This window comes from Phoenix dactylifera, chromosome 7 (assembly GCF_009389715.1).
Source record: "Phoenix dactylifera cultivar Barhee BC4 chromosome 7, palm_55x_up_171113_PBpolish2nd_filt_p, whole genome shotgun sequence".
Taxonomy (NCBI): Eukaryota; Viridiplantae; Streptophyta; class Magnoliopsida; order Arecales; family Arecaceae; genus Phoenix; species Phoenix dactylifera.
In genome coordinates, this window is record NC_052398.1 from 3,542,701 (window position 1) to 3,557,301 (window position 14,601).

The window sequence follows — 14,601 nt, forward strand, 5'->3', positions numbered from 1 at the left end:
GAGAGGAGGATGGAGCTAGAGCGGCCAACGTGGCCAAGCTTGGCAACCATGTCATAGGACATGCGAGGAATACAGCGGCCGGGGAGTAGAGGTAGGCCTCGAGGAGCCATATCATTGTGGGGATATTGTAGATGACGCTATGGTACACCATAAGGATGGTGCCGTCCACATAAACGTGGTTCACCGTCCGGCCATCATTGTGGGTGAAGATGGAGGCCTTGAGGTAGAGGAAGCGGAAAAACTTGGCTAGCACCATCAGGTGCTACTAGATCGGCCTCTCCACATCTTCCACATATGACAGCGCTGTCGGCCCCCGCTAAAAGCAGGTGGCATTCATGAGCTACTACGCATATTAGACGTCCGAGAAGATAAAAACCTCTAAAAATAAATCTCCATAAATTATTTTTTTATTACATCAATTTATATTTAAATATCTATTATGTTCTACGATGCAAGCGTACTAGATGCCCGGCGAGATAAAAACCTCTTGAAATGAATCTCCATAAATTTATTCTTCTATTACATAAATTTCTTATTTAATTTTTATTATAGGAAGGTTAACGAGAAGAGGATGCGGAGGGACATTTTTTTGATACCAGAAATTCTCGTGTGACACGTCACCAATTCTGAACTGTGGAGCAACGAAGCCCCACGCCACCCCATTTTCTCAGAAACCTCAAACCTATCGAGGACTTGTGCGATGATCGGAAAGTCAGATCATAATACTGTTTTGGAGGCCGGCTTAATCACTGAGAGAATTTTTTAACAGCAATGGCGGGGAAAACTCCTGCATTGCGCCTCTTAACGATCAAATTCAAGACAAAGCGTGATCTCCGTAAAGGGGTTCCGTGCTAAGGAGGTTAAGGAATATAGCAAATTTGCAGTCCTGGATGCAGTTATAGATATTCCTCAGCTCCAGTGCCTTGGTCATTTGATGTCCTAGTTTCAGTCCCACTGTGTGCTTTTTACCTGCTTTAGTCCTGCACCACAGATCAAAGCACATGCCTTCCAAACACATGGAATGGCTGTGCAAAATTCCAAGTAAACAAATGCGCATCAATCAACCTATCATATGGCTTCAACACTGTTTCTGCTCAAGTTTCCATCAGGCATTGATGGCAAATGCAACATCCAATGAGAATGATTCCTTCACAAGCTATATTCGGGACTTTAATAAGCTGCATTCAGATACATGCATCAGGAGGAAATCACTATAATAAATGAGATGTAGAACAGTAAACATTGAGGACACTCAACTACCCAGACCTGCCTTCGGTGACTACGGACTGCCGTCACACAGTTCTATACACAAAACTCTTAAGACTTATTGTTTCTATACAACACCCATAATGGTATCAAAACTATAAAACACACGCATATTAACTCTATTACGATCACAAAGACAAGTATCTGTTCTTCACTTAGTAAGGTACAAACATAGGCAGATTCCACAACCCAAAATGGTTTGCTGTCTGTATCCCATATCCATCCACCCCCAACCCCAATCCCCAACCCCAACCCCACCCCCAGTAGCAGGAACACGCACTTCAGACAACCCGAGTTAGAGCATGCCTTCATCCCATCGCACAGACTTAGTGTATCAGAGCATGGATTTGATATGGCAACCTTTAATGGAGATATGGCTGTAACAGAGCAGAAAAGGATGGCCCACAGAAGAAGGGCCAGCAACAAGGTAATCTCGCTCGATCTACCCCCTCGTCTTGGCCCTCTTCATGCTGAGGCTGCTGTGGAAGGGGGAGACAGAAGGTGATGTGTGTGCACCTTCCTCACGGAGTGTTCCATTGAGCATAGCAAGCTCTCTAAGTTGCTGCTTCTTGAAGAAATCTAGCGATTCATCCTGTGGACAAAAAAAAAGGATTGTGCGACGAACATGATGATAATAAAATTTTCGGTAGCTAAAAACTAGTTGGACGAGGAAATTGAGAACTAGTTCTTAGATGCAGGGAAAGGAAGCAATACCACAGGCTTGAGTAGGTCTTCAAGAATGCCACGAGCTTGCATCAAGCGAGCATCAACAATTTCAACCGGCAACTCTGCTTCTATTAGTATGTGAAGGGGCTCATTCAGATGCTCATACCCTGGTTTTCCTCTCATCATTTCCTCCTGCAATTTAGCAATGTGTAAGAAGTGGTTGTGTCGAAAAGAGTAGTGGAGAACAAGACCTCTCATACCAAGGATTAGACACATGAAAAATTTGTCAAGCAAAGAGTAGTGGAGAACAAGACCTCTCATATCAAGGATTAGACACATGAAAAATTTGTCAGGCAAAGAGTGTTTTGAGGGTGAATAAATCAAAGTCATTTCAAGGGGCAGCATGACAATTATCCACTTCAATTACAAATTGCTTTTTTCCCTTTTCCCTTGTAAAAACTCTACCATTGTTGCTAGTAAAGACACATAACTCTTCATTGTACTGCAGTCACATATGAGCAGATCAGAAAAACGCCTGGGATGAATTTTTTGTATTATAGCAATATCATGAAACTAGGATTTCCTGAAGTCCACATGTCACAAACTATCAAACAAATGAATTATCTGTTTTTCATAATAAACAATCATCAAAATGCTCAGCTTTTATTGCTCCACCGGTAGGCTAACCAAACAGACTCCAGCCATCTAACTTCAAAGTGGTAGGTAGGGACAAAAATACAAGTACAGACTTAAAAAAAAAAAAAAATTCTTTTATTATATAGCATCAGCATGTATAGATGTTGTGAACAGTGTTGTTATCCTAACCTCACATGTAGATCAACAAACTCTAAATTTCTGTTAGCATCCTTTTTGTTGACAACTATATGCTCACAAGCAACGGCGTCAAGGAGTGTGAAAGAACAACAAAAACAACATATACCTAGGAGTAATCCAATAATAATTGTTTAGTGTAATTTTAAATGTGAATTAATGTTGCATGATCAAATCAGATTGCTGTAAATCCACAAACCAACCATCTGTTTCTCTCTTAGATATGGCAGCCGAAAATTTCACTTCAGAAGCATCTTAGAACTCAAAGAAACACTTCCCCAATTATAAACACTAATTTAGAAAATAACCAAATTGCTAGACATGGCATCATATTTCCAAGTCCAATTTATAGATTTGCTATATGGCATTCACATTAGCTTTCAGGAATGTAATATAATTTCTTGCGGAATTTATCGGATTTGCCCAGATCTTCAAATCATAAACGGACATTATAAGTTACACTTGTTTGTTTGCATCAACTTCCTTCAGCATCTAGTTATGGTTGTTTTACATAGGAAAATGCACACTGAGATTAATAGAGATGCCTGGATGTAGAATCAGTAATAATCAAGCGTAATTCTTACCCGTGCAGGATCTTTGATGCTGCCCCGGCCTCTAATGAGGACACGACATTCAGTACTTGCTTCCACTCGCTTGAGAGAGTTTCCTCGAGGACCAAGGAGCCGCCCAACAAAGTTGTACTGTAGAACAACTTAGAAGAGTTCATGAATGCTGTCAAACATAATGAAAATTTAAGAGGAAAGGAAAGATTGTTGCATACATTTGGGTATTTGTCCACAGGAATATCAACCCTGATAGTTTTTTTGACAATGAGACCTGAGGAGCTGCCTTGTGGTCCAAACCAGCCATGTGCTGATGAAGGCTGTAACAATCCTAACCTCTGCAGTTTAGTAAAGATGTTGTTAAATAAAATAATACGACGAACAGCAAATAGATTTGAAACAAGTAAATGTCAATATCAAGATGTGTCTTTCATTTGTTTGGCTTCTACAAGATTGAGTGCAACTATCGGATATGCATGTAAAGACATAACTACACATTATGAAGGTTAAAAAGACAGTTCAAAATCACGTGAGAAGAAGATGCAAGAAAATTTCACATTCACAAAGCATATTAATTAAGGTGCATAAGAAAGAAAGATTCAGATGCATTCTACATCTAGAAAACATATGGTAAGACTCCAGGTCCACCTTGCAAAAGGACTAAAAATGAACACCAAAAATAGCCACTACATTGTTATCAAAAATTCAGGCTATAAAGAGAAGCAATTGTCTACCCCGATACTAGGAAGACAAAACTTGATGCTACCACTGAAGTTCAGAGAATAACTACATACACTGTTGCAATTCATGGCTAACCAATCCTAACATTTAGGGATACAGTTCTGACAGGCAGCACTAAGCCATAATAAATGATAATAAGTTTGAGAATGTAACAGAATAAAAGGGGTGAAGGATAAATATGTTAAACATCAGGACAACAGACCCACTGGTTCTAAATGTTCATGTTACACAACCAGTAAGAGAAATAATAGTCTATTCCATAGGATCATGCTTACAACAATTACTTTCAACTTCAAATGAATGTAAGAAGCTATATCAATGAACAGATACTCAAAACACGATGGTTAATATAAGTCAGCAAACTGTAAATGCTAAATCAAGAATGCAACCACTCAATCAGGACAGTTAATTCAGGTTAGCATGAATTGCAAGAAATTATGTCAGGAACGCTTCTGGTGAGCAGTAAATTAGATGCAAAAAAGAGTTATGTTAACGGTTAGTATCCGTACTTCTGGTTGAAATGGTGATGCCCACCCATTCATATCAGCTGCTCCTCCATTTGAAAACAGTCCTCCAGTGGTCAGCGGGCTACCATGTTCAAGCCCGGTTTGATCTAAAAGAGAGGCATTCCCCAACAGTGTGGTTACACGCAAAATTTCTGCTCCACAAATTTAATTCCAGGCATAAGATGTACCAGTTAGCTTTTGTTAAGAAATTAGTTAGCAGTAAATGGACAGGCATGGGTTAATTGAATTGGTGCCCAAAAATCACTACTACATCAGTCTAAATGTATAATAATTGTAATTTTGGAAAAAGAAAAAAAAACTAATATGACGAAAGCTCATATTTTGCTTATTGAAAATCCAATAGGTTGCTAGATAAGGAAATATCATGTACATAGAAATATGTAATACCATTATTAAAAAAACGGAAGGGCTTTAATTGCTGCATGGGAAATAATGCACCATACTAACTAATATCAAAATTGTTACCCTTAAATTACAAAAAAGAGTAGCACAACCAAGACTGTTCAGTCCCATTGCATAATAAAACAATCTAACATATATATATGAACTAGAGTAGTGATCTTCGGCTGAAATTTAGGAACAAATCATCCCCTCTTCTGCCCAACCCAGTGATCCTAAATCCATCCTTGAGGATGGGTTTCCAATATCACCCAGAGTAGTGATCTTCGGCTGAAATTTAGGAACAAAAATGCCCCTCAATCCAAATTAGTGATTCATGGCTTCCATGTAGTTAGACCAAACTAGAGTGAAAAGAAATTTCCTAACCTACCTTCTCTCTCTCTGCCTCCTAACATCTCTTCACCTTTCCCCTTCCTTGACCATATATCCTAAGGAACACATATGTGCATGAACACACACAGAGAGAAGGTGGGGTGGGTGGGAGAGTGAGAGAGATTGCTTTCTTCCTAGAAGCTAATTATTGCATGAAGTAGATCCCTTCTTGCTCTTCAACTTCCCTTTGACCTTACTCTTGGACATTACATGCATCCTTCTCTCTTCCTCTCTACCAACCTCTTCATCCTCCCTTTATTCTCCCCTCCTAAAGCAAGCACCTTAACATCCCCCTCACTCCATCTGCCTTCTCACAATCCCTTCTGTATTCTTCCGTACGTTCATAGTCACCCCATCACTACCTTACTAGAAGTACGCATCTATTTCAGCCATTCACATGGTAACCTACTCTTTGGGTGAGACTCCTCTGTTTATGCCCTACTTGGCTTTATGCTCACAAAATATTGGCAAATTTCATGACTTAATCCTCAACTTATATGGTATATCAAAGCTTTAGATTAGTGAGAAAGTTCAGAGAAATGTCATATGCAATACAGCCATTTATGGAGATCTCCAAGACTGAATTCAAATGTCATGATGACTCGTTCATAGACATACCCTCACCAACCAGCTTCTTCTGGCCTCATTGGATAACGGTTGCTAAATCCCAAAAATAGTCAAAAACCTTGTTGGATTACAACCACACCTTGGAGCTCAAGTCACATATCTTGAGGGTGTAAGATCTATGGTGTGTTTGGTTTGCGACCGAAATCAAAATCAGAATTGGAATCCAAATAGGCTTGGATTCGAGTAGGAATCGGAATGGTCATATTCCTCAACGCCTTTGGTTCGTGGTTGGAATCAGAATCGAAATTGAAATGGCCAATTGGACATTTTTGGAAAACCAATTAAACATAGGGGTATTTTTGAAAAATTAATTTTTTAAGTAAACCTGGCAAAATGCGATTTGAATAGCGAGGGCAAAGCCGGGATTGGGTTTTGGAGGATTGGGGCATTGCCATCCCCAACTGGAATGGGGAATGAGACTCCCCCCAACCAAACAACTAGAGTGAGATTCACTCATTCCCCTTTCCATTCCAAAGCCCAACTCCCACCAACTAAACATGTCCCTAATGTTAGATTTTTTTTTTTTTAACTCTAAAGCAGATATCATCTAGTTTAATATTCTAGGGTAATGTGTTGGCATCTAAAAATTCAATCACTCCATTACAGGACTATTTTAGGTATTTTTAGGGCCAAAATGTCTTCTTATGAGATCCTACCACCATTTCCTCAAGCTTCTTTCTTACATGATCAAACCCAAACAATGTAGTAGAAGAAATTTAACTCTAGATTATATGAGGGTAGTTAATCGAACCCTCTTGAATCTCTAGTCAAGCATATATTTCTAAATATTTCGTGTTTTAGTTAATTCTGCACCTTAAGGTATACATTCCAAGTTATATTTCTAGGTTGTTGCATTTTCGGTCAAAGATTGCCATTTCACCTATTCTTGTTCTTAAATCCTTCGCACAAACTCTTGATAGTTTTTTAATTATGTTAGAATTTTTTTATGGTTTTTGAGCATCCCTTGCCTATTTCAGATTTTCAAGATTATAGAATGAACATTTGATGAGTCCATCTGAAATTTGACCATCATGATTCTCTGGCTTGCCCATTTGTAGTGTTCTTGATCATCTTTCCCCACATAATGCTTGACACCTGACCTCTATGTATTTACATCTCTTCCTCATCAAATGGTCTTCCTTCTATCTACCACTGCACAAAATCATTGAATCTCTTAAGGCATTATTTAGACTCACCCCTTTATCGATGGCTTGGTTTTCCTATGCCCAACCAATGCCCAACCTTAAGACACCCAGACACACAAAATCATGTTCATAGCCCATAGAACGACATGATTCATTATTATCAGCAATACCCATTGCTCGGGGCTATCCATAGCAAGGAGCCAAACTGCTAAAATTTAGGCTTGGTTTTCCTTCGCCCAACCAATGTCCAACCTTAAAACTCCCATACACACAAAATCATGTTCATAGCCCATAGAACGACATGATTCATTATTATCAGCAATACCCATTGCTAGGACTATTCATAGCAAGAAGCCAAACTGCTAAAATTTCGCAACAGAATATGGCAGTATATAAGTTTTGATAGGGGCTTCCTTTTCAAGATTAAGAGAACTGCTTACAAATCATCGCACTATACACATAGGCACGGGACTTAAACTCCAGATCCACCATTCCTAACATCTTCATATGCCTTAAAGTTCCTCATGGTCATTGCATTAACAAGAAATCGCAAAATAGCATATATCATATACCACATTTTTATTACACAGGTAATTCTTTATGAACAGTTAATGTTCCAAAGTGATGGTGCAAACAACTTAACTCCTTTCTGTTTAAGTATATGCTGGGTATGACTGATAATCTCAAAGTGTCAAGTTCCTTTGCAACAGCTCAGATACAAGCACAAATCCAACAAATATTTCATTTTTCATGATAAGCAAGATCACATGCCAAGATCGGCATCAGGATGTACCAAGAAACAAGAAATTTCACCACGTTAACCACTGTACTTGCAACCATTCACAAGGCAAACAATGTTCATAGAGTGCCTTCTAAGGACATTATCTGCCCGAAACAATCAATATATCTTTTATGCAAATAACACCTCCATATCTGATTTCTTCAAAGTACTAGAGCCTCTAATCAACTCCTTTCTCAACTAATAAATATTAATCTAATTTATGAAACATAAACTCCGAGTGCATTTACAGATGCTTCAATTATTTGACCTTTTCATTCATACATATTGGTTGAATATGCGATCCCTCTGCCACATTCTACAGAGAAATTCACTCATACAAGAAACAAGAAAGCAACATCTAATAAGGAGAACAGATTAGCCATGTTATCATTCTTTGAACTGCAATTGAAGCATTAAGATTTTCAGAACTATAGAACAATGTACTTTAGGGATGCTGTGGGAGGCATGGCATCAGAAAAACAAAATGCAAAAGAGTCATAAGTTGTGAGCACCAAAACAATTCATTTTAATAGATATTGCCAAAATGTTGAAAAATATATTGTTTGAAAACTCACCCTGGTTCAGCAATCGATAGCAGTTGGGCAGTACTGACATAAAAGGGCCGAGCTTCTGACGCTCAGCCAGCAACTCTGCTAGATGCCTGCGAAGAAATTTCCCTGCCCCATTTAAGTACACTTTACAAAGAGAGTTAAATTATTCGAATAAGCTAACAATATCCAAAGATTTGGATCCCAGAAAGAAGAAGCTGTCTAAGCCAAAAGTAGTTCCAATCAAAAGTGTTCAGTACTGTAAAGGAACAGCGTCAAATTAGAGAATCTCATACAAGAAAGCAAACAAATTAAATGTTGCTGATAAACTACTCAAAAGCCTCGAAGCACAGATTCACCTCCAAAAAACCAAGTATTCTAATTACAGGAGAAAATAAAAAAACTCCAGAACCATCTAGTGGATAACTAAAATATATACAGATATGTGATATTTGTCAAATATAACTAAAAAACTTCAATTAAAGGCACTTGAAGGAAAACATGATATAAGGCTAGTAAGCATGAAAAAAATAATCAAGTTTTGCCCATAATCTGCAATCTCTGACATCCAAATCTTCCGCAATGTACTAAGATATGTAGACAGAAACATGGTTCAAACTTAATAACAAGACCTTGCAGCAAACAATTACTAATTAAGATACAACAAAGATTACTATTTCTATAGACAAATTCCCAAAACCAAAGTAAAAGCAAGATTCCAGGAGAAAAACACAAGATCAAAAAGCTTTTTGTATTAAGCAAAAGGTGGGGTTTTGGGAGAATGGAACAGCCAATCTTCTGCCTGACAAGCATGCTGTTGGCATAGAGCATGCCAGAGGTATGAGGGCAATGGGCACAGTGGCTGGGGCAGGGAATGGCCATGTACCTTCTGGAAGACAAGATACCAGCAAGAGCAATTCTGGATTCTGGCAGATTGTGGTGCTTATGGGGAGAATTCCAGCTAAATCCCAGTGCCCTAAGAGCTCCTTGTGTGGAGAGGCTGTTGAAATGGGGGCACCAAAGGAAAAGAAAGGGGAGATGGAGGTAGTTATACAGGAAGGTTAGAAGAAGAGAAGGAAAACAGTGAATTTCACCATTAACTTTTCTATGCTGTAAAGAAAAGGGGAAATAATAGACCGGAATTTTTGCATGCAAACAGTGGACAAATTTATTGATCATGAAATTAATTTGCTCATATTAGGCAAAAAGAAAAAATGAACTTTGATTATGCAAGGAAAAGATTCCTCAGATTTAGAGGAACATATTTGTCTAAAGAAAATTTGAACTTCACCAAAACTATTCAGGAAGAGAAGAACAGGCTGGTTTGACAGATACAGAAGAATTGTAGATGCTTTCATTGTTATCTATGTATTCATCTTCACCCATCTCAATGGTGTTAGTTTCTTCTATTGTCACAGTTGATTCAGAGATCACTATGTTCTAACCATTGAACTCACTTGTATCTCCCACGGTCCAATGTCGTCATCAGCAACTACATCCCCTCTTCCTCCCCATTTAGGATGTGATACCTCTCCAAAATCTGGATTTTTTCTTCTATTATTACAGGGTTTCTTCAATTACCATGTTTAGAGCCAAGATGTACCAATTACTGTTGTCTCTGCCATTTTAGTAGTCAATAATGAACATCAGTTCTTCCCCTTTAGATGCTGCCACATGAAGTTTTAACACACATAGATCTCCAACCCTCAATTAAACCCTAAATACTGCCATTTAACATCTATATAAAGTGCTGTCATTCCTTTAAAAAACATCTTGCTATCAACTCTTCTGGACTCACAGTAAGAATAACTATTTTAGAAACCTCTACCAATATTGCCCCCATAAACCTTTGATTCCAAACATCATTATTACTCCTTTTATAACCTAGCAATACCATTGAGAATCCTTCTACAATATCACGACCAATGTTGCATGGACATGGATACGAGAATTGGATTCAGATGCATAACCAAGCATCTGACTAAACAACAAGGAAAAAGGAGATACAAGGATACATAGGATAATTTTAATTTTAATTAACTATAAATACTTGTACATTTTATATTTTTTTGTTTAATATTAAAAATAAATATTAAGAAGATACTGTTTGTTAAGTCTTTCAACATACATATTTTTCATTCAAACTTCTTAGTTAACTTAACGATATAAAAAAAAGAATGAATACTGAGAGGGTCAAGCTCATTGTTGGAAGAGTTTAACTTCCTGCCAATCTTTAAAAGTGACGATCATAGATATTCACAAGTATCCAAGTGTAAGATACAAATCTGACTCGAATAGATGTCGGATATGGATTTTTGAAGCTAGATGCAGTGTCCAGGTAACACAATACATGACAAATATAGGAAGGGATTGATAATTCTGCAATAAAACATTTCTCCATATGATTGATCAAATAACTGATAGGCTCCTTAAGATCATTGATTGTTGTTTAATGATCAAAGAGAGTTGTCCAGTCCAAGAGCAAATGTAATTGTTGGATGAACAATGTCTCACAACAATATTGTATTATGTAGTTTTTCATATTTTAGATTTCAACTTTAAGTAACATCAAGCTGTCCTTGCTTCATCAAATAGTAAATAAAAAGAATATTCAAAATTCAAAGTTAACAAAGTATTTATATGCTCAACATTGTGAACAAAAATGAAATTTTGAAAAAAAAAGGTTTCTTTCTTTGAGAAAGTATTTTTTGAAATTAATAAAAGAAACACTCTTTTGCAGATGCATTGTCGTCGTACATCTCTCTATATATTATATGCAATAATTTAAAGAGTGGCTGTGACATGTGACTGGCCAAGGGATCGCATAGTGCTTATGCAATATGCAGGCTGCATATGCAGACGCATATATCATTAGCATGTTTTAACTATATAAAATACATTACATACGATAAAACAATAATAATGATAGTAATATTTTTGAAAAATGATATCAATATTAATAATAACAACTGAAAATTAATATTTATTATTTAGTACTAAATATTAGTAGTGATAATTGTAGCATAATTGAAATGCACATCCAACGAACCATCAATTTGAACATGATCCATCCACACAATCCACATAAGTGTGAGCCACATATTTGGCCCTATAATGCCAAGAGAACCATATATGCAGTTGCATGGTGCTAACAAAGCCTCATATATGTCTGCATAGTGCTAAATAGACTGCCTTTTCAATCCATGTACAGTTTGACTATATATATACTAAATGTATATAGGCAATGTGGGGCAGTCAATGAAGCATGTCAACATATGCAAACGCTTATACGGGCTCACACACCACATTTTAAAACACTGATTATATGAAATGATAGGTGTGCATTTCAAAAAGTTGAGTGCATGTATCCATTTCTATTTTATTCTGCCACATAAAGTAACTTGTGACTTCACAATAGAAGGCTTCTCCATGATCCAATATAACTTCGGAAGGATTGTCCTTATATATCAAAACATCTAAGCAGTATTTGACTTCATTGGCTTGGAAGTACTTAGAGGTCTAGCCATAATTGACACTACAGGGATCAAAAATAAATGATACTTAACAAATATATGCAAAAGACTTAAAAACTCAAACATGCTCACAATATCTACAGGACCTGGATCCCTGAAAATCATATGCATATCATAAAAGAACATATGATTTATCAACACCAAAGATGCCATCTAAGCCAAAATTTGTCTCATTCAGATGTATTAACTCTCATAAAACAAAAGAATAAACTCGTGAAATTCTCATAAGAGACTATACTAAAATATTGCTGATAAAATGTTCCAAAGCCCTGAAAAACAAAGAAATTCAGCTCCTAAACCAAGTATTCCCATCTATAACTCACCAAAATCATCTATCATTCTATTAGATAGCTAAAATATGTATATACAATTGAAGGAAAATGAAGAAAAGCACTGACACAAGCCTAATAAACACCAAAAAAAAAAAAAATCAAATTCAACCTAGATCTTCAATAGATGCTTTAGCCTTAGATATTTCCATGGATTAAAGCACTGGTACTAGTACCCATATCGGTACCTTACTAGTATGATATAGATTGGTATAATACCTCTTTGTGTCAGAACAACAAATTGGCGGTGAAACACCATGTATCAATATGGTAACCATATGCCCCTTATACGAATACAGGTATATGATCCTATACAACCAATACAGACCAGTACACATCGGTATGGCTAGTATAGACCAACCCACATTGGTATTTGATTCCTTGGATCTATAAAGTTCGCCATCTTAGTATCGGACCCCGTACCTATGCCACACTAGCACTGTGTCGGTACGGTACGGTACGGAATCTTTTTGGCATACGAATACTGGTATGCCTCGCGTACCAGGTACCAGTGTCAAACCAGTATGGTATGGTATAGGGTGTACCGTTCGGATCTGCCCGGTACCACGACCCTAGATCTATCTCTATTTAGATAATATATGAATAATAAAAGTACATGCACAAAGATGGAGTGTCTTTATCAGTTTCTATTTTTCTTTTGCCACGTAAAGTGACTCGTGGCATCATAATGAAAGCCTTCTTCATGATGCTTGACACAACTACACAAGAAATTGTCGTTATATATGAAAGTAGAACTTAAAAGAATTTCACTTTAGCAGCTTGAAAGAATTAACTCATGGATCTCACCATAATTAATAGAAAGGGAGGGGATCATAAATATCAAATTATTTAACTAATGTATGCAAAGGACTTCAAAACTCAAAATGCTCACAGATGCCCCAAAATGTAGATCCTTCACAAGCATGTTGGAAAAAGAAAAAAAATTATCAACACCAAAGAAGTCATCCAAGCCAAAGTTCATTTCAATCACAAGTGTCAATCTTGTAAAAGAAAATCATAAAACTAGCGAATCTCAGACAAGAAAAAATAAAAATCAAATCTCAGTAATAAACTGTTCCAAAGCCCTGAAACACAAAAATTTAGAAAGTATGTATATTGATACAAAGAAGTCATCTAAGCCAAAATTCATTTCAATCATAAGTAGTAGATCTTGTAAAAAAAAGCATCAAACCAATGAATCTCGCAGAGGAAACCATAAAAATCATATCTTGCTAATCAACCATCCTAAATACTTAAAACACAGGAAATACATCTCCCAGACCAAGTGTTTCCAATTTACCGAGCTCATCAGAACCATCTTTATCTAAAGATACATGCATACAGAAAAACGCAATTAAACGCAACTTAAAAACAGCAGCGATGCAAGACTAGTCAGCAGCAAAAAAATTCGCCCGTGATCTGCGATCACTTTGCATCAACAAGTGCAACACAACCAGAACACCGACGACACGAATTTCTAAACAGGATTAGCATGCGTATATCACAACAAGATCGAATTTATAATAACAAGAACTCCTAGCAAGCAACTGCTGCTAAAGCAACAAGAAAGATCGGCAGCTCGATGGATCTATTTGCGAAATAATCGAAAAAAACAAGAAAGATCAGAGGAGGAGAGCACGAGATTAGAGCTTTTTCGTTCCAAATCAGAACTCGGGGTTTTAGGAGGAAGGAATAGCCCTACTTCTCCTGCTCGACGAACGCGTTTGTGGCAGAGCGCATGCCGGAGATGTGAGGGGACTGGGGGGCAGTGGAGGGGGAGGGGGAGTAGGCCATGTATCTGCCGGAAGCCATGGTTCCGGCAAGATCAACGCCAGATACTGGCAGATTGCGAAGATGACAGGGTGAATTCCGGCGAGATCTCGGGGACCCCCGCCGGCTGGGGGTAGAAAGGAAGAGGAGGCTGGTGAAAGAGGGCAAGGGGAAGGTATTTATAGTGGGAGGTGAGAAGGGGAAGTGGGGATGGGTGGAAGATCGAGAAATCACTTCACCATGTTTGCAAGAAAAGAGTGAAAGTAAAATTTTGGATTTTTCCAAGCAAATACATTATATTTTTTATTTATTTTCACAACAAATAGATTTTTATCCGTATCGCTAAAAATATCCTCAGTACAGGAAATATTTTTAAAAATAATTTTGATCATTTAAGGAAATATTGGATTAGCAAAAATATATATTTTTAAAATGCAACTCCACCCTATCTAAATAACAATAAAGGTTACATCCAGCACGAACCTCTCTCCCACTGCATATAT

At 37.4% G+C, this 14,601-nt stretch overlaps 1 protein-coding gene across 1 annotated transcript; it reads right to left on the reverse strand.

The window, feature by feature from the left end:
- Window positions 1-1,169: 1,169 nt before the first annotated feature.
- LOC103702359 (KH domain-containing protein At5g56140) lies at window positions 1,170-14,264 on the reverse strand. The gene is made up of 7 exons (XM_008784765.4): window positions 14,031-14,264; window positions 8,494-8,579; window positions 4,577-4,725; window positions 3,545-3,664; window positions 3,348-3,464; window positions 1,981-2,124; window positions 1,170-1,858 (listed from the first exon to the last, which is right to left on the reverse strand). Exons 1-7 carry the CDS (start codon window positions 14,138-14,140, stop codon window positions 1,709-1,711), a joined length of 876 nt encoding a protein of 291 aa, XP_008782987.1. The 5' UTR covers window positions 14,141-14,264; the 3' UTR covers window positions 1,170-1,708.
- Between the last annotated feature and the right edge of the window lie 337 nt (window positions 14,265-14,601).